Raw genomic sequence first — 25,145 nt, 5'->3', positions numbered from 1 at the left:
TAGACTTGATTCCAAGAGAGGAGGCACGTGCCAGAAATCAAAACATTAATAGCCAAGGAATGGAAATATCTTCGAGGGCTACAGCCAGCCGGGATATTGAGCAGAAACCTACTATTAAAGATTGAACTACTGTGGGTCTGGTAACAGGGAACAGTCACAAGGAAAGCTCACAGGCGCACAGGAAGTTCGGCAACCTCCAGCAGACGTCAGCTTCCGGTCCATGGGGAAGATACAGGATGACCCAGAGTAAGGCCCACAGGCACAGAGAGGCTCTAGAACCCAGGATGAATATCTGGCCCCCCCCAAGAAAGAATGGGAGCTTTGCCTCTAGCCTTAAATACTACCCCACAAAGGAAAATGATATTTCAATCCTGACAAGACTTAGTCTTCTCCTGAACATCACTTCCATTTAAAGAAAATGAAAACGTGAATTTAAAACAATATATAAAATATACAATAAAGGAAAACTCAACCAACAAACTAACTCCAGATGCATAAATCCTAGAACAGAATGAAATACATGAAAAGTCAGGATGGCAAGTCTTCCCTGAATTAGTAACCCCATAGCAACGGCTCTGCACACCACAGAGTCATAGTAACAAGACCAGAATGGCGCTGATATAGGACAGACATGGAGACTGTGGAAAAGAACAGGCAAAACACATATGAATTCCCATGTTCTCCCTTTACCAAATAGTGATGGGAAAATGGATGAATACCCACATGGAGAAAAATAAAACTTGATCACTACATTCACCCTGTACAAAAATCAATGTAAGATCGACCAAAGACCTTAATGTAAAATTGGAAATTAAGAATATACTTGTATAATTTATAATTTTTAAAAGAGATAAAAATATTTCAAAAATGCCATACCATTTATTGAGCTTTTTATATAAAAAGGGATATAACGTCATTTCTATTGAAAATAAAGCACTGGAATAATGATATGATTCTTCACACACGTGACTTTGTTCTCAGCCTTAGTAATGACAACACAATGAGGAAACATTATTCGAATTTCTGAGCTGTCGAGCATCTAGCCTCATAACATTTCTAACCACCTAGAAGAAATGATTATGAGTCTCACAATCATTTGGTCCTACCATGGCAACAGTTCTCGTGTCTTCTCTCCTGTGAGATCCACTATGTGTACACTTCTACATCTTAAACAAGAATTTTCTGCTGCTCTTTTTAATCTTATGGCATCTTACTATATAGCCTCATCTGCTCAATCTCTCATTCCTCCTGCTTTGGTCCCTGGAGTATCAGGAAAATATACACCTACCTATATCCAGCTTGGTCCTTTAGCCTTTAAAGGAAGGAACTGTGGCACCTGTGAAGCCCACTGGGCAGTGCCTGAGGGAGGGAATATACACAGACTCAGGTTCACAGTCAAGCTCTGCCAACAGGAAGGCTGCCCTGGCCATGCAGTGAGCTGCTCATGATGGGACGCTCTGTCTTAAGAGTCAAGGATGCGTACTGAAGACCTGCGGCCTAATTGCTACCTGTGGCTGATCCGTTTTGCTTTGGACGTCACTGAAGCTAAAGTGAATGGTGCTGAGAGAGTTTCTAGGGACGAGGGTATCAGAAGTTCACAGCAGCAGAAGGAAGAGGTCTTTCCTCCCAGCAAGCACTGGGAGTCCTGCTCCTGGGGACTTCAGCCTCAGAGGTTGAAGCCCTCCTGGTCTCACTCTGCTGCTGCTCAAGGAAAACACCATCCTCGCTCATATCCTCACCATTATTATTCCATTGACTAATAAAACTTAAAGAAAGATGTTTTCAAAGATGCTAAGAGGCAGAGGCCCATTTTAGCTCAAGTCGGCTGGGCTAGGAGTCAACTCTTCTTTTTTGTTTCATTCTTTTTAAAAAATCTTTGCATTATTTCAACTATTAAAAGTTATGCAATAGGAATTAGGTCAAGTTGGCTCTCAGAAACTGTTTGTTTGGCTTGGTTTCTCGAGACAGGGTTTCTCTGTGTAGCTCTAGCTGTCCTGGGACCCACTTTGTAGACCAGCCTGGTCTTGAACTCACAGCAATCCACGTTCCTCTGCCTCCCTGAGTACTGTGGTTAAAGGCATGTGATACCATTCCCAGCTGGCTCTCACAAACTTTTGTATGTACATTTTAAGCTGCATTAAGAAGCTGAACTCCAGGTTTAAGTTTTAAATATATTTTCTGAATGTTTACTATTTTTCTTTTCTTTCTTCAAATGTTTTCAGATAATATATTTTTTATCATGTTTTTCCCTTTCCTCAAACCTTTTCAGATCCTTTCAACCACCAACTTTATGTTCTCTCTGTTTTCAAAACCAACCAACTAACAACAGAACGATGAATGCACAAAACCAAATCAAAACAAACCAACAAAAGACCAACAAAAAAAGCCAAGACTAACTATGGGGCTCATTTTGTGTTGGCCAATTACTCCTGGGCATGAGGTCGGGGGAACAGATGGACTTTCCCTTTGTTAGGAGGTATCACTTGTAAACAGTTTTAGGTTAGGGCTGGGACCTGCTGTCTACTTCTTCCTCTCTGTACAGGACTGCATTTGGCTTGAACCTGTACAGTCCGTCTGCATGCTGCCACAGGCTCTATGAGTTTATACATGCACCGGTCCTGCTGTGTCTTGGAAGCCACTGCCTCCTTGGAGATATTGTGCCCTCTGGCTCTTACAATCTTTCTGCCTCCTCTTCTGCATAACCCCCTGAGCCCTGTCGGGAGAGGTGTTTTCTAAGCTTAATATCTCCCTCAAAAACTTCAGGTGAGTTCTTGGAGCCTCTTTTCATTTGGTATCTTATTTTTTTTTTCAAGACAGGGTTTCTCTGTGTAGCCTTGGCTGTCCTGAACTCACTTTGTAGGTCAGGCTGGCCTTGAACTCACATCAATCCACCTGCCTCTGCCTCCCGAGTGCTGGGATTAAAGGCATGTGCCACCACGCCCGGCTTTGGTATCTTATTTTTAAAGGTTCCTTTCTTCCCTCCCTCTCTCTCTCCCTCCCTCCCTCTCTCCCTTCCTCTTTCCTTCCCTCCCTCCCTTTCTTTCTTTCTTTCTTTCTTTCTTTCTTTCTTTCTTTCTTTCTTTTTTTTTTCTTTCCACAAACAGAGTTTCTTTGTGTAGCCCTGGCTGCCCTGGAACTAGCTCTGTAGAACAGGCTGACCTCTGCCTTCCTAGTGCTGGCATTAAAGGTGTGTGCCGCCATCATCTATCATCTTGTCTTATTCTAGACATATAAATTATTTCTGATACCATCAGAAGGGAAAGACAACGCCAAGAGCTTCACACCCAGTTACCAAGAAGCAGCATGAAGGTAAAGAGTCTGCTTGATGTCATGGAGAGGAGACCTGCAGTGGCAGCTTGAGAAAATGACCTGCCTAGGAGCCAACCTTCAGTGTCCATGTGCCAGGAAGACTGAGAAGATGCAGACAAGGGGGCTCCAGCTCTACGTGGAGTGGCCTATTTGTTTTAGGGCAAAGATAAGGTTAAGAGTCAAGGGTCTTCTGGCAGATGATGCCTTGTTGCATGATTATGGGGCTAGCATTTTGCCCACCTTCAGCCAAAATTTCCAGCACTGTTTTCATCCATCAGCAGAATCATATCATTTCAACCACTGAACATATTGTTTTTGTCAGCCACTTGAACAGTGTATTTGATTGTGGGTCACACCTGTAATGCTCCACTTCCCTCCTTTACCTCAACTCTCTTTTCTACTTCTCCAGTCTGAACTCACTTGTTGCTCTTGCCTAGAAGTTTCCCACAACTCCCAAAGGAAGTTTCCCATAACCCCCATGTTTCATACAACCCCCAATGGGAGCTTCCTATAACCCCCGTGGACGAATCCTATAACCCCTGTGGAAGCTTCCTACAACCCCTATGCTTCCTTTCCATCTGGAACAGATACTCCAGACTTTCCCAATCCAGCACTTGGCACACTGCATAGCAATTAGCGGCTTAGATTGCCAACTTCTTCATTACATCACGAGCTTCTCAAGGCAAAGGTCATGGCACCGTGCCCAGCCAGACACCATGCCCTTGCATAGAAAATATGCAGTAGCTGGCTACTTGTGGAACATGCAGAAGAATAATGAAAAGACCATCCAAAGGAGATGGAGCCTCACAACCTGCCGCAGGACGGGAAGGGGAAACTGAGTCCTTCCACATGGAGTAGGGTTAATTCTGCAGCCTGGGGAGCACTAGGGAAAACAGGACTTAAGAGTAGCCATAGACAATTGTTTCAGTGGCAAAGTGGAAAAGACCAAAAAAATTAAAGTTGCAAAACTATAAAAGTATGGTACAACAAAAGCAGGCATTTAAAAAACAGAACTGTTTTGCTGACTGGGGGACTGCATCTCTCTGACTGTTAATAAACAGACTTATTAAGACTTATGAAGTAGCAAATTTGGGTTGATATGTCTCTCTCTCTCTCTCTCTCTCTCTCTCTCTCTCTGTGTGTGTGTGTGTGTGTGTGTGTGTGTGTGTGTGTGTGTGTGTATGTGGGTATGTATTCACTTGGTCCCATAACTCTATAGGGGATGTGATGTCATTGAATACTTGGCCACGGTCATACAGTAAGAAGAACAAGCATAAAGCCATGATTGAAAGCCAGGCCATCCATCCCTACTCCCCAAAGTCCAGCTTCATTATCCTTGTCTATGAAACTTTATCACCCCAGGAGCCAGATAGAGGCTAAATAATCCCTTCCAGAATGGTTACTGAGAATTAAAGAATGCCACTATGTGAAATAACAAGCTGGATGCTGCAAAGCCCTGTTTCTATGGTGACACTTCATTGTTGCTAGCCAGTACAGCCTAGCTCAATCCAGCTGGGACCTGGAGCTTCCTAGATACTTGGTTTCCAGCCTTTGTACTTCCCATTCTTCCTGGGATACTTTCTTTCGTCACTTTCTTTTTAAAAATAATCTTATTTATCTATTTGTATGTGTATGAGTGTTTTGTCTGCATGTATGTCTGTATACCACATGGGTACCAGGTATCCTCAGAGGCCAGAAGAGGACATCAGAACCCATGGAACTGGGATTACAGATAGTTATGAGAATCCATGTACATTCTGGAAATAAGACCCGGGTCTTCTGAAAGAGTAGCCAGTGCTCTTAACCCCTGAGACATCTCTCCAGTTCTGTTTAGCATCTACCGCAGCCTCGGGCACAATGTTTCAAAGTTCTTGACCCATCTGTAATGTGCTCTGGAGCCATTCTCTTCCACAGCAGCCAGATTTGAAAGCTGCATCTGCCCCTCCCCCCAAAAAATCTGGATCCATTAAAATAAACCACATCGTTACCTCCCTATGGGTTATTTAGCTATAGAAGCCACTCTACGCCCTCTCTTTAGTCATCAAAGTACTACCGAGGTTGGACATAGAGCAACCAAGACTAGAGTTATATTGTCGACAAGCAGAGATGATACCTGGCTCATCATCTAGTACAGCAGGAGGTCCTAGTCATTGCTCCAAAATTAATGCACAGCTTTTTAGCTACTGTGATGTCACTGTGATCATTAATAAGAGACAGGACAAGAAGCTGGCTATGTATATTCAGATGTCGTTTGAGTCAGAAGCTTAATGTCAGTAAAGCTGAGGTGTGATTTTTATCTCTCCACAGTGATGAAGTTTCTCGTCATCAACACTTTGGTGCAAAGGTTACCAATCACCAATTCAAATAGCAAACTTTCAAAAAGCCTGTTACTACTATTTGGTCAAGAAGAAAAAGATAAAAGAAAAAATAAATCAGGTATCAGTATCAGGCCTGCCCTTCCCTAGCCGTGCACAAAAGTTTCCATAGCCACTAGGAATAATGGAGAGGTGCAAATATGTCAACCCCGAGAATACTATTCAAATACAGGCCCAGGGAGAGCAGGGCCACGGGCCAAGGAATGGATCCTGTGATGTAAATCTTCCTGCTTCCTCCAAATGAGACTGTTGTTGTTCTGTAACACTCTTAAGGCGTAGAAGCTTTTTACACTACATCCCGGGGCTTCCAATATCATGGAGAAAGATCTTCATTAGAGTTCTCCCCCACATTAAAGTGTTTGTAATTTGTTGTACAAATGTTTATCTGGAAGAAAAAATAACATTTATACTTAAGCATTTATGGATAAAATGATATAATGTCTGGTATTTACTTCAAAATAATCCAGGCATGGGTTGGAGCTTGGCAAGGAGACAATTTCTGAAGTTGGACAAAGGGCACATGGGAGTTCATTTTGCTTTTATGTGTAAATGACATTAGAGAAAAGATCCAGCGGTTATTTATTGAAGCCCATTGGGCCATCAATGAGGAAGGAGATGCTTCTCAGAGGAATACTCGACTCCATTTCAGGGAGGTGTCTTCTACCTCTGGCAGCAGAAAAACCCCAGTTCACCCACACCAGGCTGACAGCTGTGCTTACCACAGGGGCTTCGGATACACCGTGCATGATAAGGTCTTGCGATGCCGTAAAATGTTGGACTTAGTAGAAATTGTTAGAACTATCTTTTATCTACAAGGATTTGATAACTTCAGCTTTCTAAGAAGACAGTTGATTTAACTGTACCAAAAAAGGCCTTCTCAGAGGAGGAAGTCTTTCTGCAAGGGTCAGTTGGGGACTGTGAAGAAACAGGTGCCGCAGGAACACAGGCTGTAAGGAACAGTGCAACATAGAGGGCATGATGGAGGTCTCCTGTTGCGATCAGGCACCAGGCTCTGATGGGTTAATAGAACAAGCAAGCCCCTTCTGCCACAGGGTCTTTACAAAGGCAAGGACTCTCACCTTGAAACTCCCCTCCATCCCTCAGCTGGCTCTCAGCTCTGCCTCCTCATCTGCTTCTCCACTTACTTAACCTACTTAACTTCACTCAAAGCTACAAGAGATTCTTACAGCCCCACCTACATTTCTTTTACTGAATGTTGACCCATGCTATGATTTGGATTATTCTTCGATGAGACAAACGTTGACCAGATATTCAATCAATATTTGTTTGTTCTCTAAAGAACTGCTGCCCAGCGTGAATGCTTTCAGTTGACTCAGTGACCTTAGGAATGACAGTGGCGCTACCAAAGCCATTGAGAAGCACCTTGCTTGTGCTTCAGTGCACTGCACTACAAGAACTGCTCCAAGCGGCCACACCGGCACTTTCCTGGAAAGCAATCAGCCGCCCTGGAAGACCACCACACATGTCTTTAAGACACTCTTTTTCATGCCACCCCAAGAACTGCTCCATTTCAGACAAACGATTTTTCAGAAAGCAACAGAACAACAGAGGCTTCGCCTTGGACACTGCAGGTGCAGGTGCTCCTTTCCGTGTTTGGGACGAACATGCTCTCGGACCCTCAAGTGGACATCTTTCCAAGGTAGGGCTGCAGGAAGTCATACATGCTGAAGGGCAACTTGAAAGCTATTGGCTTTAGGAAATAGCAGTTTTGTCTTAAAGTTCTGACTTAAGCATTAAGCAATCTGTTTCTCTTCCCCCGAATGATTTGATATGTGAAATGTAAACGCTTTTAAACAACACTTTCTTAAATCAGATTTCATGTATTTGGCCGTGATGCCACAGCTTTCCCCACTGTGTCCCCTCTGGGTTTTGGAGGAAACAGAACTCACCACATGTTTTCAGTGAGCAGACACCGGTGAAGGAGAGCTGGACAGTGATTGTGGAAGCAGTAGACACGTTGAAGCACTGAGAAGCGATGAGCAACAGTGGGCAGCCATTGCCGAGGCCAGGCTGAGGCACAGAGGAAGTGGTTTACTAACTGATGTCTAGAAGCACGGCAGAATGCCGCTGAGAGGATGTACAGCGAGTGAGGGAAGCCCTGCTCCCAGCGGTGTACCTCAGGGCAAAGGCAGAAAAGCCCTCCCCTTCTCATCTTCCCATGGCCAGTGGAGCTTCTTGCTGCTCTCAGATCCAACTAGCAAGGGAGCCAAGTGGTATTCCCCACAGGCCTGACTTCCAGGAGAGCAGCGGAGAGAGGAAAGCAGAGCAAGCGCCATCTCTATGTTGCCTTCAAATACAACATTAGCTCATGGGAGGAGCCTCGCACAGGAGTCTAAGGAAACGTTTTTTTTTCCAAGAAAACTTCTCAGAGGCAGAGCCAGGAAGAGAAATCAGCCTCAAACTTGGGGCTCAATTTAAAATGCAAGCAAAAGAAAGCAACTTAACTGTCATCACAGCTCTGGGCTGGCATCACGGTGCAACTCCTGAGTCTCTCAAGCACGGGAAGCAGGGGATGTGATAACAGTTCCTTCAGGTGGGCCTACTCTTCCTGCAGGTTAGAGCTAAGATCTCAGGAATTTTGGCGTAACCTGAAGATCACGACAAATGCTGCATTTCAATTTATACAATCTGCTGGTTCACAAACTCTGTCACAGAAACAAAACAAAACAAACAAAAAACCAGAAAAACAAAAACAAAAAAAACAAAACCAGAAAACCAAGAGACTTTGGCTGGACTTGATTGGAGGCTTGACTCTTTTTTTATTCCCTGGGAACTAAATGGCAAATACGTTTCATTGTCCAGAGAGAATTGCTCATCCTCTGCTCCTAGCCGTCCCCCAACCCAGGCCTTCTTCTTGCCACACGTTTGGTCTGTTGCTTACCCAGCCCAAAAGTCAAAACCTGAATCTCACAAGACCAATGTGTTGGGGGAATATAGAAAATCTTTTGATCTCTGACATACTATAGGAGAAAAAAAGTGCTGGTAAAGGAAAAAAAAAGAGGGGGAAGGGCAGGAAGAGATGGAGAGGATGAGAAAGAGAAGGAGACTGAGTCAAAAAGAAGAACAAGAGACTAGATGAGGTGGTCTTATACGCAGGAGAGTCATGACGCATCATAGCATCATGCCACTCATTTCAGAAAACTGTTGTTGAATGCCTGTCAGAGGCAAAGTACAGTCACAGTCTCCTCCTCCAAGCCGTTCTCCTGTATACACCTCTCCTCTGGCCAGAAGCCTCCCGTGAACTTCTCTTTCATCAAGGACACAGACTTTAATGTTCACCCTCTACATGCCGAGGGTTGTGGTTTTCACACTATCTGGGCAGGGGCATCCACATGGACAGCAGTCTCTCTCTCTCTGATACCCTCAGACCCTCCTCTGGCTTACACTCTATTCTCTACGGTGTCCCGACTTTGCTTCTGTTCTAAACAAAGCTACAATGTTTTCCTGGAAAATTAAAAAAAAAAAAAAAAAAAAAAAAAAAAAAAGACCAGAAGGGTATCACAGATATATTAACAAATGGCAGAGAGGAGCAAACATGTCGGGGGAGGCTGCTGCATTCACACGGTTAGCTTAAGTCTTGAGAATTTCCGGTTTCATACTTTAGTCAACAGCTGGGGAAATGGAAGGTCACGGACAGGCACAGGTTAAAGAACAGCAGGCAGTGAGGGCACAGGTTTATCCGATCCCATCCAGCATATAGGGGCATGGGGAGCTCGTCCTCTGGAGTCCTGCACCAGTTCCACCGGGGAATGACATGGCGAGCTGCTCCACAATACCAAGTTGCCAAGCCAGAGTCAGGAGGTCAAGTGCATCCTCATAAGCCTCCATGCTGCCACACCTCTGGGCCTGATCATGACCCCAAGTAAGGTCAGGCCCAGTAAGCTTTTTCCTTGCCTCTAGAGCAGTCATTAAGCAGGGAGTTGCTTATGGGTTTCTTGAGTTTTGTATCATGAGTGTCTTGGGTTGGGGACTATCCCAACTATGCCAAGTCTTGTAGAACAAACCCCTGGTCTCTCCCTACAAGATACCAGCAAGGGCTCCCTTCCATGTGACAACCACAGCTGTCCACACACCCTGCCTTGTATTCCAGAGGTACAGTCGCCCCAGATGGGAAGCAGTGGTTTCAGAAAATCATAGCAGATTGCTGAGCTCATCTGAAGCCCACCTCATAGATGGGCAGGGGGGCCCAGTGTGCTGGGGCTGGCTGTGCTGTCAGCCCATGACACCTGCAATTCTGGACCCCTTGGTTTCTGTGCGATGTCCTTGTCCTGTTTTTAACCTTGTGGGGTCATAGCTGGCAGTATCTCCCATACCCTTTACTCTAGAATGCTCAGAACTCTGTCAATGTGAAGCTGCTCTCAGGTCAAAGAAAACATCATACACTCCCCCCCCCCCTTTGCTTTGCCTCTTTTGGGAGGCTGGAAGATCCCCACAAGTCTTTTCCTTCTCTTTAAAAGGTGACCTTTCTTCAGCCCTGCAGACTGCTGCACGGATCGCGATAACATGAAGTCCAGCGCTTGGAGTTACTTAAGTTCTACAATTCCCAGGCATTTGGATTATTTAACTGCTGATTATGATTATTTAATCTGAAAGCCTACACTACTCTAACTCAGAAAATGTTTGCATTTCCATTAAAAACCACCAGGCCAATGGCCCTTTTGATTGGCACTTTTCACTATTAAAACTATAAATACACTGCGTGTTTTCAGCCAAAAGACAGGCTGCTCCTTATTTTATTTTAAGATAAGGAGATGACTTGAAAGGTTTCCTTCAGCTCCCACTTTCCGGTGCCCCCATTCCCCTGTTACTGCAGTCTGACGCCTTGTTCCCCGGCACTGGCAGGAAGAAGCATCTATCTGCCCACTGGATCCTATTTGATGGAAACTGGTCCCTTCACCCCGAGGTTAGAAACCCCACGTGCAGTATTTAATAGCATATGTCATGGCACTGAACCTACTCGTGTTGCGTTTAGACCCCAATGCCAGCAGACCTCGACCCATCACACGGCTTACCTCGCAGGGACTAGCAGCGATGTATCTGACACATAGGTAACATATAAATATCTCTTGCTGAGGTTCCCTTTACTGCCCAAAGCCCAGAACCACACTTTTGCCTGGATTGGTTTGATTCTCTGAAGGCATTTTAATCCCACAGTGCATTGCTTCTTGTGGGAATAGGAAAGGCTCTTGATTCTACACGGCATTCAGTTCTCTTCCTCTATTGACTCATGGCTCATTGTTTCTGCTTTGCTCATTTATTTCCTATCTAAAGAGTGTTACGAGGAAAAGGCAATGCATAAAATCCAGGGAAGTCTACTCTTGTCCTATAAGAGTGGTAGTGTTGAACCAAACTGTGCTTTGAGCTTATCACAGGAAAAACCAAAACAAAGAAGATTCTGATAATTTCGGATTGATCCTTGTCCCAAGTCATTTTGTAATTTATAGATAATATTGAGAGAGTGTGCTCTTTGATCTTTGAGATCATACTGTGACCCCAAAGACACGAGAGAGAGAGAGAGACAGAAAGAGAGAGAGAGAGAGAGACAGAGAGAGACAGAGAGACAGAGAGACAGAGACACACAGAGAGAGACAGAGAGACAGAGAGAGAGAGACAGACAGAGACAGAGAGACAATGACAGAGACACAGACAGATAGATGGAGACAGTACGGGTTAGGAATAGTCTATCTGAAGTGAACTTGCAAAGATGCTTACCATGTGGTAAGGTGCCTTAGGAGCTGGTCTAATGTGCTGTTGTTCTGTAAAGAATTCTAAGTATTCTCAACACCACTTTCTTTCACTTCCTTCATGGAATTAGCTGTTCATAGATCTACCCACACAAAGGCCATCCCTTCCTCCTTGTGTAGGTGACAAGTGTGGCTATGTGGCTTCAAACTCTGGTCAGCGAGTCACTCCTCCCTGCATCAGACCATGTAGAATATCAGGTCTATGAATAGGACCTTTGTCCAGTCTTTTGTATTCCTTAAAATAACACCGAGAAGAGTGCCCAGCACTCAGAACAGCCCTTACACAAAGCAGATGCTCAGCAACTATTTTTTGAATGGGCTGTTAACTGACTCAGATGTCGGCTGCAGATAGGTGTAACCTAGATGCCAGGAAGGTTCCTTCTTTTTCCCCCCTTCTGCTGGCTGGAACATGGATTGGATATTTATAAATGAGGCCAGAAGTCCAGCACTGTAAGGAGGTGGCCAAACACAGAGAGTGGCAAAGCTTCAAGACAGAAGGCACTACTTGGACGAGCTCGTGGAACATGGCCTTTTCTGTTCCTTGCAGATGCTACCTAGAACATTTCACTCTTGTAAGGTTATTTTCTTTACAGCCAAACTGTACTTCCCCACTGTAAGTTTTATATGCAGCAAGTGTTTTGTCTTCTGCTCTGGGCATTAACCTACCAACTGCATTATTAAGAGTGAGAAACAGATATTTTGAATGACAACTGTACTTGTGCCGCTTGCTGCCTGTAGCACAAACCCAAATCCGTCCTGAATGAGCCATTCATGGTGGTATCTATTCCCCCCTTCTGTGCTTACGTGTAGCTTTGGTACCTCCAACAAGCTTTCTGAGCACCCCACTCATGCAAATGCCTTTCAAAACTAGGCAGACATTCTAGGCCATCCCAGCACAGGTGGCCATAATACTTAATATATTTTAAACTGGACTCTAAGTTTTTTTTTTTTTAATCAATCATTCATTGCTTAGAGAAGAAACTAGATTGTAGTTTAAAAGGAAATTTCTTAAATGGGTAAGACTCAATTATAATTTGAAGATAAGGTTAGCATATAAGTGTCACGAATGAATTAATGGAAAATAATGCACACTTAAAAGCTTGAAATGACTTTTTCATAAGCAAGAGTCCCATTTCATCCTCACAATACCTCTGGGAAAGAGTACAGTCCCCTTGCAACTGAGTTTATCAATTTTAAGTAATGGCTGCCTTCAAAACTCCTCTCCCAGACTCCATTTATCCTGTGCAAATTGCCAGGCACTTAGAATTCCTCCCTAAAGAAATGTGATTTGTCTTTTCTCATGATGGCATGAAGGAGAGAATAAATTGATTTTATCATATTCCGCACGCAGCCTCTGCTTTGAAGGGCACTTACCTAATGAGTGGCTCTCTCAGAAAGGGTCCCAGATCAAAGGGACCAAGAGGACAATGTTGTGGCACGAGCTGCTGCCTTACCCCATGGGAATGTGCGAAAGCAACGCAGTGTACACAAAGGCTCGCAAGACTATCTGGAGGAGACTTCTAAACTCAACAATACCCAGGAAATGAAGATGGAGTCCACAAAAATCATCAGATGAGTTAAAATGAGGTTTACATAAAACTTTTATACAGGTACAGGAAATCGTCATCAGAAACCCAAACGGCATTCTTCAAATTATGGGATTATTAAATAGTTATTAAAGTACTTTTGTGACTTGGCGTTTTACAGCAAATGAAAACTATCAGCTGCCTGTCTGCCTGTTAAATTACTAGGACAGACTAACTTGTGCGTCTGAGAAAACGCACAAGTGCATCCATGTCTCACAGTCCTCATTCCTTTCGCTACAGATATCAAATTCACCTGCCACAAATTAAATAGCTGAGCGTGGTCGCTGGAATGTAAGGTTATTATGCAGTGTTCAAAGCCAAATGTAGAAAGTTCTTAAGATTCTTTTAATAACATTCCTTTTAAACAGGAGCAAATGTAACAAAGATGAAACCTCGTAAAATGTCTTAGCAAACACTTTTAGGTATTTTTAAGCAAAGCAATACTCGTATACCCAGAGAAATGTAATACTGTCTCCTGTAATGGGAAACACAGTTAGGACCTAGCAGTTCCCTGCAGTATCAGAAGGGAAGCCAGCAGTTAGGAGACTAAGCAATAAGAAAATCAAACTGAAGGAGTGTTGGGGGAAGAATATAACATGAAATAAATTCATGGGCTCCCCTTCCTTTCTAATGAACTTATCCTCACTTCCTGCACTGTCCCAGAAAATGGGAAGGTACTCAACATTATCTCTCTGTATCCCAAACAACCAAGAGAGGCCCTAACTTGGAAATGGCTTTCTAAGTGAGGTACCAAACCTCTGTAAATGTTGCACAATAAACTACCTTATTCATTCTCTTCCTGTGCTCATTTCACTAAGTGCAAGCTTGCAAGGTCAAGGAGTGTTTCTGTTTCCACCAGCTTAGCCCCCACCTTGCAGGAGAGGCTCAGTAAAGAGCTATGGGTTTTTTTTGTTTGTTTGTTTGGTTGGTTTTTGTTTGTTTGTTGTTTAATCAACTCACCCTTTGATTCCACAAATGCTTATTGGTTCCCAATACCCCTTCTTAAAAGGAAATCTAAGAGAAAGTTAGAGCATGAAAAATCTTTCAGTTAGGAGAACCATACAGCATTTTTCTCCTTCCAATTCTGATCTAAATCTAAACTTAGAGAACAGTCTCTGCCCACTGAAGTAGAACACCAGGGGGAAATACAGGTCTATGTGACAAGTGTGACAAGATGACAACATGCGCGCGCGCGCGCACACACACACACACACACACACACACACACCTCTACAGAACCTGAAGCAGCCAAGAGTAACTGGTTAGCAAAGGTAGGACTGGAGACTGTTGTGGTAGTGGAAGAAGCAGGTATTTCATCGTGGTGGCTGTTGTACATGTGAGAACACTGCAAAACATACAACAAACCAGGGCAACTAAGACTCGGTAAGTCTTTGTGAGGGCGACAGGCTGTGCTAGTGCTAGCATGAAAGATCTGACCAATGCCTAAATGGCTGAGACAACAAGAAGACTCTCGGCCCTGTTTGTTCCTGCTGTTGTCTATAGCTTCACGTCACTCTATGTTACCCCCCAAAATAAATAAACAAAAGCAAACAGCAGTATGCTTATCAAATCTTTCTTTATATTAGCAAAACATTGAACCAAAATAATGTCAGTACATTAGGAATTTAAAATAGCACTGATTCTATTTATTTTTTTTTTTTTTTGTGATATAGAAAGTATTCACATTCAGAAAGCAGAAGAAATGGGATTTATAAAATATGTAAGGACAATGTAACTTTCCTGAAAAAAAAATGAGGCACATTTGTAGAGGTGTACACCAAAATGCCCTCAGTGGCTTTCTACGTTAAGGCCCATGAGTGATATGTGATTCATGCTGCTTCCTTATGTTTCCTTTTTTTCTCTCTAAAATGAACAATATTACTTAGCAAGTACATAAAAGGCCATCTCTTCTATGGCTGGTGCTCAGGTCAGTTTTGTAAAGGAAACAAAACACTTAAACAAACAAAAACACAAATCCAAACAACAACAGACAAATGGGAAGATGAGCTCCTGTGTGTCCGTGGAACATGACCTGCTATTTTATGAGGCTGAAGCCTCTAATGAGAACGGTGCTTCCCAGGGACTGTCTGAATCCGTCACTGGCAATGACGTGGACAGGAGTCTGCTTATACAAATTGAGAGAGTGGATCCAGCTGCCTTCTGATTCTAAAACTTCATACATTGGATTTTGCAATGGATGTAACAGACGCACCTCTCAGTTTTAAAAGCCCGATGGTAGATTTCAAAGTACTTTCACATATGCTGCTTTATATTAATCATAGTTCAGTACTTCTTTTTATGTGACCTTAGCACACCTCCATAAAGCACGCAGGGAAAGCATCACTGCCTCCATGTTAATGAAGAGAAAACTAAGGCAACCAGAAAGTGATCTCCTTTCATGTCATGCTGTGGGAAAATGATGCCTTAATCTTTTCCCAGGGCCCTAGCATCGCTCCCTCTAGCACTGCACCAGGGTTTAGAAGTTTAGTAGATTGGGCTAAAGGGGAGTGCAGGCTGAATGAAAAGTCATGTTATAGCATAGCATGTTTAACAAGCAGCAGCAATGATAACATGCATCTGACTGTGCGTGGCAGCTTACGCAGGGCTCAGTCCATGTCACGTAGCAGTGTTATCAATTAGTTCAGCTCAGAAATCACAATAGAAAAAACCAGTTGGTCAGCTTGAGCAGCTGTGGAGGCTGAGGAATCTAGTTTGGAGCCTCAGTCAGTAGGCTTGTCCCATATCTAGACGTCCTTAGTGCCATGTAAGGCATCCATAAGTTGATCTTCTGGGTGAGCTAAAGAGTGAATTAGGTTCACATGGGGGCTTAATGAATGTTTCTTTTTACCAACAGGATTAACATGAGAACTGTATTTATTTTGCTATGGCAACAGATTAAACACTTCAGAAATAATGTGGCAATTCAGCAGAAGCTAGGTGCCATCTGAAATCATGAAATTAAGTGGGAAAGCATACACATGGAAATGATTTATATGTTTAAGAAAAATAAATCCAAGTTTAGATAAATGGTACCCCTCACAAAGCACTTTAGACATGTGACATTACGGTCACTGGCCAACAGAGCCTTTGTAGACATGTGTCATGGCCTCTGCTGACATCTACCCCTTGCACATTGTTGGAGGGTCAGCAAGATTAGGGGTGTCTCCCTGTCACAGCTACCCTGACAAGTAATAGACTGTACACAAGATGGGATGATTTCCAAACTCATATAGTCCTTTACTACTCCTTCTCCCCAAAATTATGAAAGTACATTCTCTCTTTATAAACAAGAACCAAAAAAAACTCTCATAATGGCATACTGTAGCATCGCAGGAGATGGAGAGTCAACATGGAGAGCCTTGAAGAATGAGAACAAGAGGGCTGTGTGAACACACAGCAGCATACACAGAGACAAAAGTGGGATGTGTTTGTGGATGCCACACATTTGTGTGGTCACCGCTGTTACTACACCACCGAGCAGAGTGATGACACAGATGTCTGTGTCTGAAAAGCTTTTCTTCTCAGCTCTACAAGACTCCATTCTCACCCTCTCATCCACTCACTTGCCCAGCGGTCAGTAAGCACCTGCCATATGGCTAGCTCTGCTAATGGCAACAAGATTTCAGCGGTGACTCAGGCAGACACAAAGCTCCATGGGAGAATGAGGTAGGAGAAAGGGAGCTTGAAACAGAAGACTTTGCTTTAATCCTGGCCAGGTGGCCTTAAGCAAATTATTTGAATCTCTCAGAGTCTCAGTCCTCTGGCTTCTAAATGGTATATAATAATATCTGTTTTTATTATATCATCTTTTATTAGACAAAAATGCTAGTTTATATGAGTTTATTCATGAAAAAAACCTTACTTGTCCTTTGGTCTTGGAGAAACTGAGGTAGTTGAAGAGACATAAAAATTTTATTCTTATTATTAAACCCTTCAAAATATTTCATTCCATATTTTCCATGATCTAAGCTTTCTCAGTTTAATGTTAACCATGTGTAAGGCTTGCTGGGTCACCATGGGGTCACTCTTCCATACCTAGCCACCAATTTCCAAGTCTCTGTTACTGGCTTAAGATGCCACAATTATGTATGCTTCCCCTTATGATGGGAGAAACTAGGATTTAAAGGATATCTTACTGATTAATTTAAGCATTTATAAAAATGCTATTTCTTGACTAGTTCTTTCAAAATAAATCCATTGCAACTATTATTCAAATTATTTAATAATTGTCCTTCCTATTTTCTTCCATGGTGATCTTTCACTGGAAAAGAAATACAGGAGGTGGGCAGATGTAGGTGGGTGTGTCATAGAGCCACAGAAAAGACTGCTCCCTCCCCCATCCCCTGCCAGCACCATACCTCATGCTATTAATTAAAGCAAAGAAAGCAATGAGATATCTCCTCTCACTTACCTGTTACCTTCCACCTGAAACAAGGTGCGTGTGCTGGGAAAAGAGAGTCCAGCCTTAACTTTATCAATCTACCAAATCTGAGTTCTGCTTCCTTGATACTATGAAAACCAGTATAAGCCAGGCACTGAAGAGGAGTGAAGATAATAATTAGTGAGGCCATGGCAGCTCTCGGATTACCTCAGTCTCTCTGTAGTCTCTGACCGTTGCAGCAGAACTGAGAAAACAGACCCACGTACTCCAAACCAGGCCATAGAGCTTTAAAGTAACAGACGTTGAAAACGTTGTGCACAATGAGCCACCAAAGCTATAGTTTACGAAATAAATAGTATCTCAAAACCCACTCACTTTCTCTGAGTCCTTCATGTCTCCAGGCCCGCTCTTTTTCTAGCATCAAAAGGAGGAAACAAAAGACCAGGGGGACAAAGATGGGCACTCACTTCATCTCCAGGATCTCCTCTAGCTGTTTCCTCCTCTCGATCCGGAGGTTGGCCAGATGTGCTTCTTTTTCAGCCAGAGACTGCTGGGTAGAGGCGAGGCGCGCTTTGGTGGCATCTAGCTCCTGCCGGGTCTTCTCCAAGGCATTCCTCAGCTCCTCTATCTGAAAGGCACATGGAGGCCCACATGTCAGTCAGTTCTCTTTCACTCATACCCAAGGAACACTCTGCTACAAGAAACACAGACAGACACTACACACAAATGGAGCTCATTTGCTCTCTGTCTCTGACAGAAAACAACACTTTCAAACATGAGAAATCCCCCAAACTCCCTAAGGTCTATTCAGTTGGATTGAGCAGTGATCTTTATAGAGACTATTTAATATATCTATTAGAAAGGGGTGCTTGACCCAGCTTCAACCTATGGTTAATAATCTCCAATACCCTCCCTAGCTGGAGGAAAGTAAGACTCAGATACACTGGCACTATATACGTTTGTGTGCAGGCCCCAGAGTGCTTAGACAGAAAGCTAATCAAGTGTTTCAGATTCATTCACGTTTTAACCTATCAAAACCTTGTTTGGTCAAAGGTATTTGATGTGAACAGAGCCTCAGGAGCCGGTCTCACCTCACTTCCCTGACTTCCAATCAGGAAGCAGGCCTTGGCCAAAGGTAAACAGAATTCCAGCCACAAAAGTCTCAGGTTTGTTTTGCCCCTGAAGCCTGAGAGGGTTCCAAACTTGAAATAAATGACATGTAACTTTTATAGGGTGCTAATACACCATAGAAATAAGCCACACTATCAAATATCGGGGGTTTTCAGCCAGGTCCGTGAAAATTGGACCTAGAAGCTCTGAGACAAGGCATAACCTTCTCCAAACCATTGGGGGCTTTTAAATCCAATACACAACAAAGAGGGCGGGTGTTTATGGTCATGTTCCACAGACTTCCACGAAGAAGGCTGGTAAAATGTCGCCTCATGTACAGATGCAGTCTACACCCACTCTGCTCACTCAAAATCATGCTCCAGGAAGTTTCTAGATTCCAGAGCTGAGGTGTAGATTTCTAAGACTCTCCTCCCAGCTGAACTTGGCAGCCTGGGCTCATCCATCAGTCAAGTCAACAGAAAGCCCTTCACTGTGTGTCAGTGACATGTTAGGTCCCAATTCATAAAGATTTTCTGCACAATTTCTGCACTTTTACATGGACTTCATTCAGAATAAGCATTAAAGTTCATATCCAAGGTAAATTACATGCTTTTAAGGTTCAGAACACCCTCCATCTTGCCCTGATAAAAAAGGGGAAATTTAACGACCTTGTAAATCAAAGCCAAAACTAAAAAGTTTTAAAAGCACAGAGTATAAATGGTGATCTACAAGACATACAAAATCATATATGTTTACCTATAGACTAGACTAATATTTACAAATTTATATCTTCTAAAACATAATTAAGTCTTTTAGCTTTACATGAAGATCAAAAAATATGACAAGGAGCCCTTCTAAAAAGCAACACACTAAAATTAGCCTATTCTTTTATAGATTTATAATTATATAGCAGCATTTCAAAAATATATCACAAGCTAGAAAGATGGCTCAGTGGTCCAGAACTTGCATTGCTCTTGCAGTGGACCCCAGTTTAGTTTCCAGCTATATCACAGGCGGGAAAGATGCCTCAGTGGTCCAGAACATCATTGCTCTTGCAGTGGACTGCAGTTCAGTTTCCAGCATCCACTTCAGGCAGCTCACAACTGCCTATTACTCCAGCTCTGGGATATACAACACCTTCTGGCCTCTGTCAGCACCTGTACTCGTGTGCATATACCTCCCTCCCAGCAAACACATGCCCACATTTAATTAAAATAAAATAAAACTTTTTAAAAACTGTCATAACACAGTCACACTAAAGACCAATTCAGAGAATGTGCTGACTCTCCACGTGAGATCACCTGTATCCTCTAGACCCTACTTTCTGTCACCAATATTCTTTACTTCAAATATACTATTTATTCCAGGGAAGATGGGTCTCTCTGGGACTCTTATTCTTTCTTATTAATTGAAGCTGAGCTGTCTGAACCTGTAGACCCAAGACCCAAACTTAACTAGGTTTACAAGTTGTTAGTTCCCCTGCCTCCACTCTGCTTGTGGCAGATGGCAGCCAGCTTAAGGATCTCCTAACCAAACAACGTTTAACCAGTTACAGTTACGAGCATCCACTGCTTGTTTCAGCTATGCTACAACAAGAACTTGGACACCTGAGAGGCCAAATCCGTGTTTCAATGGTGGCAATATGATTTGTTCCCAACATCCGTCGTTCCTAGTATTGGGTAAGATGGACATTCCCAACGTGTTACAAGCAGGATTTTGAAACAGTACGTCAGGCTATGAAAACCCCCATCCCAATTTATGAGTTCTTGACAGAAAGTGCTACCTGCTGTGGCACTGGCCTCCGACCCACAATTCCTGCAGCCACCTGCAAGCAATCACCATCTCAGAGTATGTTTCTAGGCATTGGCCATGGTTACAGTAGGTTTAATGTTTTAGAGTTCTGTGAATGGCTCTCTTTACTCCCCAAACATGAATACTAAGGAGCAAGAGGTGTTTCCCCTCCTGCAGTGATCATTAGATCAGATTTCAGCATTCCAGTTCTCCACAGAATCTGAAGGCTACAGATATGAAAACTTAAGTGTTCTTTTCCTTCATAATTAACAACATTATTTTTAATTCAGACACCCTCAAGTTCCATCACCTAGAAATAAATATTATAATATTTTGTTATTGTAATTTTTCTACCTCTATGTATGTACATATATGTATGTATGTATACATATACAAATATATATATATTTCATTTATAAATGAATATATGAATGAATGTCTAATCTTATAAATAATTAATCCATCATGGGCACTTTTGTCATTAAGTAATCTTTGAAAATAGAGTTTGCTTTTTTTTTTTTTAAACAAATTAGTATTGATGTAGCCCCTCCCATTTTCCTAAATATCATGCTCTCCTTAGTGTTATGGTCTGAAGTTTGTGCCCCACCCAAACTCATATGCGAATTCCTAAAACCCAAGGACATGGCCTCTGGAAAGGACTAGGCAATGAGGGAAGACCTGATCCTGAATCCCGATTCATGCTTAACCTTTGGTAAAACCAGACCAAGGAAGTGTGCTTCTTCTTCCGCCACGTAAGGGCATGGAAAGAATTCAACGTGATGCCACCTGAACGTCAGCCCCCACCCGAGCTACACCATTCCAGCACTGTGGTCTTGAGCATCTCTGCCTCCAAAGCAGCAAGAAATAGATTTTTGTTGTTTATACTGCACCTTGTTCTGAGTAATGGCTCAAGTGCACTGAGACACTTAAGAGCCTTCCCCCCACCCCCCTCAAGTGCACTGAGACACTTAAGAGCCTTCCCCCCCACCCCCCACCCCGAAATCTCTCATCGTCCTCAGCCTCAGCCCTTTTGTCCTGTGATTCTGATCCACATGAGTCTGGCATGCAATGAAGTTCCAGAAGAATTACTGTCACAACTAATCTTCCTGTTGCCAGGGAACCATTGCTATATCTTCAACATCTGTCCAAAACGTCACTGGCCTATACCTGACAGCTAAGGGCTCTGATGATGCAAAGCAGTGTGTTTCACACTATGTTCTGCAGGTGCGAAGGATTCCTCCATGCTGTCTGGGGGGGCTGACAGGCCAACAGAATGGGAGGAATGAGAATCAGCAAGGGCCTCATTCCATCCTCCCCAACTCAAGGGCAGTTAAAGTCTGCTTTTATCTGTCTTATACCTAGTATTTCACTTAAGATTTAACATAAAAAAATTTTTAAATTAAGGTATTAAAATGCTAAGAATGGTTAAAAGTATAAATTATTAAGTTAGATTCGTCGATATTAGTAATTCCTGCTTCAACACTTCAACACTTATTAGTTATGGAACCGTGTGGATGCAATCAAATCTCCTCATTGATAACAGGGGTAACTCCTGAGCAAGCAGGGGCAGCAGGAGTTAAGCAACGTATGTGAAGCTTTAGGTGTGAGGACCAGCAAGCAGGAAACATCTGGGATGTTCTTCACACAACAGGCAGCATAGGAGGCTGCTTAGACACAAGTCAAGAGCGAGCTGTCACTTATATCTGCATAATTCTAGATTCTGGATTTTCTGGGCCTCGGATTCCTCCCCTATGAAACAGGGCTAGTAAGAGAGCTTACTTAGCTCAAAGAACCTTCTGAGACACAGGTAAGTCAGTTTTCTCCTCATTGTAACCAAACAGCCCTAAAGAAGCAACTTAGGGGATGAAGCAATAATTTTAACTTATGGTTTGAGAGTGGATAAGACTTAGGGGCCTACCAAGAGAAGTGCTTATTTACACTCAAGGGCCCAAGATCAGAACACAGTGGATGCTGGTCCTTAGCTTACTTTCTCGTTTTCTATTCTATCCAAGTCCTTAGCCTATCTGATGGGACCTATCACACTCCTGAAGGTCTTTCTCTTTAGTGAATCTCTGAACACCCTCACCCCCGCCCCCCAGAGGTATGCTTCGGTCTCCTAGATGATTCTAAATCAAATCCAGTTGACATTAAAGACAGCTAGAACTTGTTGCTGTGGGAGTGGTGGCTCTTACTAACACTGTGTCCAGTGAATCTCTGACCCATTGTGTGTGTGCTTATTACTGAATTCAAGAATTTCAGGCTGGCTTTCACCAACCTTCAACCACATGGTCATGTGAACATACACTTCTGGGCTGTCCTTCATTCTTTTCTATTAAATAAAGATGGCCATCTTTCAGGGCCCAATCTCCACATGAGCCCCTTCACTCTATCCAATACTTCTGAGTGATCAAAAGCTGGAATTCTGCAAACAGACCTGGATCAAGTGCTGTTTGCACCTAGAGGATCACTGTGTTCTTACACCATTTTTTTTTTCTCTCAGATTTTTGTTTTGTTTTGAGACAGGATGTCTTTGTGTAGCCCTGGCTGTCCTGGAACTTACTCTGTAAAAGAGGCAGGCCTCAAACTCAGAGATCTACCTGCCTCTGTCTCCTGAGTACTGGGATTAAAGGTGTACACCACTACCACTCAGCTAACATTTTTTTTTTAATTAAAATATAATTACATCATCTCCATTCCTTTTATTTTCTTCCTTCAACCATGTAACCCCCTGATCTATGTCAAATTTATGGCCTTGATTTCTTTAATTGTTGTTATAACACACACACACACACACACACACACACACATATACATACATACATACATATATATATATATATATATATATATATATATATATATATATATATATATATATCCCAATGCTTTAGGTTGCTACATATTAAAATCACTTATGAAGTTAGAAAATCTCCCAATGCTGTGATCATGCACGGTGTTGAAGCTAGATCCAGGTGATTCCAAAGTGTCGACAAGCCTGGGAACCCTGGACACTGCTGACCTCTCTTTTAACTTGCAAATCCTTTCTAACCAAGTGGGAAGACAGAGCTATCATGCAGGATTGACATAAGCCAACCCTGAGAGAAGTGCAGATAAAGTACCCAGCTCTCTCTGTCTAACACCTTATGGGGGCATTTACTAGTCAAGCTGCCTCTACCCAACCCAGGGCTGTTCGGGCAGTATAAAGTCCCTGCCATGGAGGCTTGAGGACGTAAGACCAATCCTCGGTCTCCAGAGCCCACAGAAAAAGCCAGGCACGGGGTCGCATGACTGTCATCCCAGCACTGAAAAGGTAGAAACGGGTGTCCCTGGAGCTGCTGGTCAGCCAGCAAGTAGAGAGCCACGGACTCCAGTGAAAGGGTTCACTTGAAAAATAGGGCTGACAGCCCCTAAGAACAAGACCTAAGGCTTGTCTCTGACTTGCACATACACAAACATGTGCCCCGCCATGAACGTGAACACACACACACAAACAAGTGCAAAATAAGAAGGAAGGAAGGAAGGGCAACATAATGATTCAGGCTTAACTCTTCCTGCCTCAGAAGCAGCAACTTTCAACAAGTAATGATGTGAGTCTTAGGATCTCTTAATAGCAAGGACCACTAATAATCTACTACCAGTATCTGGCACTTGCATCTGGTCCACCCTTCCACCTCTGCACTGCTGCATTAGAGTGATGACACTTTTTGGAAAATGTTGAAACTGATGGCCACTCTGTCTACCACCTGGACCTGGACCATACAACTATCTCCAGATTATACATGTAACTCACTCTCTCCTATGTGAATTAAGGCACCTAAGAACTCTGATGAATACAATGCTTCTCAGTCTTCCTCTGCAAACAGAATGCACGTCAAGCTCCTCAATTTCAACCACATTTAACATTTTCTGTTTTCTCTTTCCCTTCCCAAACTAATGAAACAAATCATGTGCTGTGACAAAAGATGGATAGAAAAGAAATGTAGGAAACAAGTACATCTGACTTTACAGATACCATTAAGTTGTCAGAGGGGACTAGGATACAAGTAAGTACCACTCTCCAAAATGGTGGCAGATATGCTCCACTCTAGCTGGCACCAGGCACTGTGGGGTCAGGCTTCCAGTTGTGCTGGCTGTGGGTGCTCTTACAGCAGCTGGGATGTTTGCCATTCGTTAGGAACAGTATGGAGGTACTGAGGAGTGTTCCAAAGCTAGATAGCTGAGCTCTTCATGAGGCAGAGCCCAGGTGTGCTGGCTGTGTGCTTGCCTCTATATACACCCACCTGCTCATCTGTTACGTATGGCCAATCACTGCACTTGTCAGGTGCTGGTGGGGACCACCTGAGCTACAGCACCTACATGTTTGCTCCTAGTGTGCGTACAACAGCCTGCAATGTTATGAAGGGAGGTGTTTGTTTAAATACTGGCATTTAGCTTTCAGGCTGTGAAAAGATAAGTAAGACAAAGAGTTGGAATCCTATCCCTTTGCATTTTCAGAAAGATGGCCGACTCTTCTTCAATGAGATGTGGAGAGGTTTAGGTTTAATTTCTAATAAGCCAAGTCAAACATTTGCAAAATGTGCATTGCTCATATTGTAATCTTTACCAAAGCTGAAGGGATGGAGAAATGTAATGGAGCATAGTGCCCAACAGAGCACCCTGCAGCGGTAGTGGCATTGGGCCAGCCTGTCTGAAAGGCATACACTAACCACTTATGGCTACAGAGCACTTGGCACAGGGGCATTATACCATAAGAAATGGATTTTTAAATATCATTTTAATTTATTTGAATCTACACACTCATATGCCCACTTCATTGGACAGAGCAGCA

At 43.1% G+C, this 25,145-nt stretch overlaps 1 protein-coding gene across 4 annotated transcripts in view; it reads right to left on the bottom strand.

The window, feature by feature from the left end:
- Erc2 (ELKS/RAB6-interacting/CAST family member 2) overlaps window positions 1-25,145 on the bottom strand; it is a 925,224-nt gene that overhangs the window by 366,986 nt on the left and 533,093 nt on the right. For all 4 annotated transcript variants that reach the window (XM_051140768.1, XM_051140793.1, XM_051140783.1 and 1 more), the window contains exon 15: window positions 17,884-18,044. In XM_051140768.1, coding sequence (XP_050996725.1) covers window positions 17,884-18,044 — 161 coding nt within the window. The remainder of the gene's footprint in view (window positions 1-17,883; window positions 18,045-25,145) is intronic.

This window comes from Acomys russatus, chromosome 3 (assembly GCF_903995435.1).
Source record: "Acomys russatus chromosome 3, mAcoRus1.1, whole genome shotgun sequence".
Lineage (NCBI taxonomy): Eukaryota > Metazoa > Chordata > Mammalia > Rodentia > Muridae > Acomys > Acomys russatus.
This window is presented reverse-complemented; position numbering and strand designations above follow the sequence as displayed.